The sequence below is a fragment of the Micropterus dolomieu genome, unplaced genomic scaffold (genome assembly GCF_021292245.1).
Source record: "Micropterus dolomieu isolate WLL.071019.BEF.003 ecotype Adirondacks unplaced genomic scaffold, ASM2129224v1 contig_14574, whole genome shotgun sequence".
NCBI classification, from domain to species: Eukaryota; Metazoa; Chordata; class Actinopteri; order Centrarchiformes; family Centrarchidae; genus Micropterus; species Micropterus dolomieu.
The window spans coordinates 2,083-4,718 of NW_025743560.1; the positions used below are offsets into that span (position 1 = coordinate 2,083).

The following is a 2,636-nucleotide window of genomic DNA, read 5'->3' on the forward strand; positions in this document are numbered from 1 at the left end:
ATATTATAAATAATCGTAATGAAGGCAGACAGAGCAGCTGGTCATCGGTTGATCCTTCTGTGAAATAATGAACCAAACTCCTTCATTTAATTGTTTATTTTAGATCTGAAAATGTCTGTTATGGTGACGTAAATGTTGTTTTTAACTTTGGTACCATTTAAGTTTTTTCACTGGACTTGAACTACTTGAAAAATAGCCGTATTCTAACCCTTTTGACCGGATAGTTAATGTCACATTTAAACTGAGCAAATGTCCACTTGCAGAAAAGGTAAAAACCAGCGCAGTGTGTTGTTGTTGACTCAGCTGAGAAAGAGAGTAAACATCAAACCCATTTGAAGGCACCATTAACACATCGCCTTTAATGGCTATTAGGAGACAGGCGGATGATCCTACAACTTTAAATGTAAAATCCGTACTGACAGTAATGAGTCAGTACTGAATCACTTCATTGTGTGTGTTTGTGTGGAGGCTCGGTTGGGAGGGAGGTGTTAAAGGACTCACAGGATGTAGAGGATGACGCCCACTGACCACATGTCCACCTCAGGGCCGTAAGCATTTCCCCGCAGGATCTCAGGAGCTGCAGGCAGAGAAGCCTGTTAGCCGCCAGATGGCTGACAGAAGCTCTAACAGCGAGTAATGTGAAATCCCACAGGGCAGCGGTGGCTGTGAACGTATCACTGACCACTACCACTCATCACAGTAACAAAAGTCATTATATTAGGTCATTATTAAGATGTCTACTACACATATTATACCATCCACTACTGCTACTACACCATCCACTACTTCTACTACACCATCCACTACTGCTACTACACCCTCTACTACGACGACTACACCATCCACTACTGCTACTACACCCTCTACTACGACGACTACACCATCCACTACTGCTACTACACCATCCACTACTGCTACTACACCATCCACTACTGCTACTACACCCTCTACTACGACGACTACACCATCCACTACTTCTACTACACCCTCTACTACGACTACACCATCCACTACTGCTACTACACCATCTACTACGACGACTACACCATCCACTACTGCTACTACACATCTACTACGACAACTACACCATCCACTACTGCTACTACACCATCCACTACTGCTACTACACCCTCTACTACGACGACTACACCATCCACTACTGCTACTACACCCTCTACTACGACGACTACACCATCCACTACTGCTACTACACCATCCACTACTGCTACTACACCATCCACTACTGCTACTACACCCTCTACTACGACGACTACACCATCCACTACTGCTACTACACATCTACTACGACGACTACACCATCCACTACTGCTACTACACCATCCACTACTGCTACTACACCATCCACTACTGCTACTACACCATCTAATACTTCTACGACTACACCATCTAATACTTCTACGACTACACCATCTAATACTTCTACGACTACACCATCTAATACTTCTACGACTACACCATTTAATACTTCTACGACTACACCATCCACTACTTCTGCTACTACACCATCCACTACTTCTGCTACTACACCATCCACTACTGCTACTACACCATCTACTACTGCTACTACACCATCTAATACTTCTACTACACCATCTACTACGGCTACTACACCATCTATTATTTCTGCTACTACACCATCTATTATTTCTGCTACTACACCATCTACTACGGCTACTACACCATCCACTACTGCTACTACACCATCTACTACTGCTACTACACATCTACTACGACAACTACACCATCCACTACTGCTACTACACCATCCACTACTGCTACTACACCATCCACTACTGCTACTACACCATCTAATACTTCTACGACTACACCATCTAATACTTCTACGACTACACCATCTAATACTTCTACGACTACACCATCTACGACTACACCATCCACTACTTCTGCTACTACACCATCCACTACTTCTGCTACTACACCATCCACTACTGCTACTACACCATCTACTACTGCTACTACACCATCTAATACTTCTACTACACCATCTACTACGGCTACTACACCATCTATTATTTCTGCTACTACACCATCTATTATTTCTGCTACTACACCATCTACTACGGCTACTACACCATCCACTACTGCTACTACACCATCTACTACTGCTACTACACATCTACTACGACAACTACACCATCCACTACTGCTACTACACCATCCACTACTGCTACTACACCATCCACTACTGCGACTACACCATCTAATACTTCTACGACTACACCATCTAATACTTCTACGACTACACCATCTAATACTTCTACGACTACACCATCCACTAATTCTGCTACTACACCATCCACTACTGCTACTACACCATCCACTACTGCTACTACACCATCTATTATTTCTGCTACTACACCATCTATTATTTCTGCTACTACACCATCTACTATTTCTGCTACTACACCATCTACTACGGCTACTACACCATCTATTATTTCTGCTACTACACCATCTATTATTTCTGCTACTACACCATCTATTATTTCTGCTACACCATCTAATACTGCTACTACACCATCTACTACGGCTACTACACCATCTACTACGGCTACTACACCATCTCACTACTGACGATCACTACTGCTACTACA

The 2,636-nt window shown here is 43.0% G+C and overlaps 1 protein-coding gene across 1 annotated transcript in view; it reads right to left on the reverse strand.

Moving 5' to 3' along the window:
- Positions 1 to 501: 501 nt before the first annotated feature.
- LOC123966927 (calcium/calmodulin-dependent protein kinase type IV-like) overlaps positions 502 to 2,636 on the reverse strand; it is a gene marked incomplete at both ends in the record, with an annotated part of 11,796 nt that continues 9,661 nt past the window's right edge. Inside the window, one exon of the mRNA XM_046043003.1 lies at positions 502 to 577. Coding sequence (XP_045898959.1) covers positions 502 to 577 — 76 coding nt within the window. The remainder of the gene's footprint in view (positions 578 to 2,636) is intronic.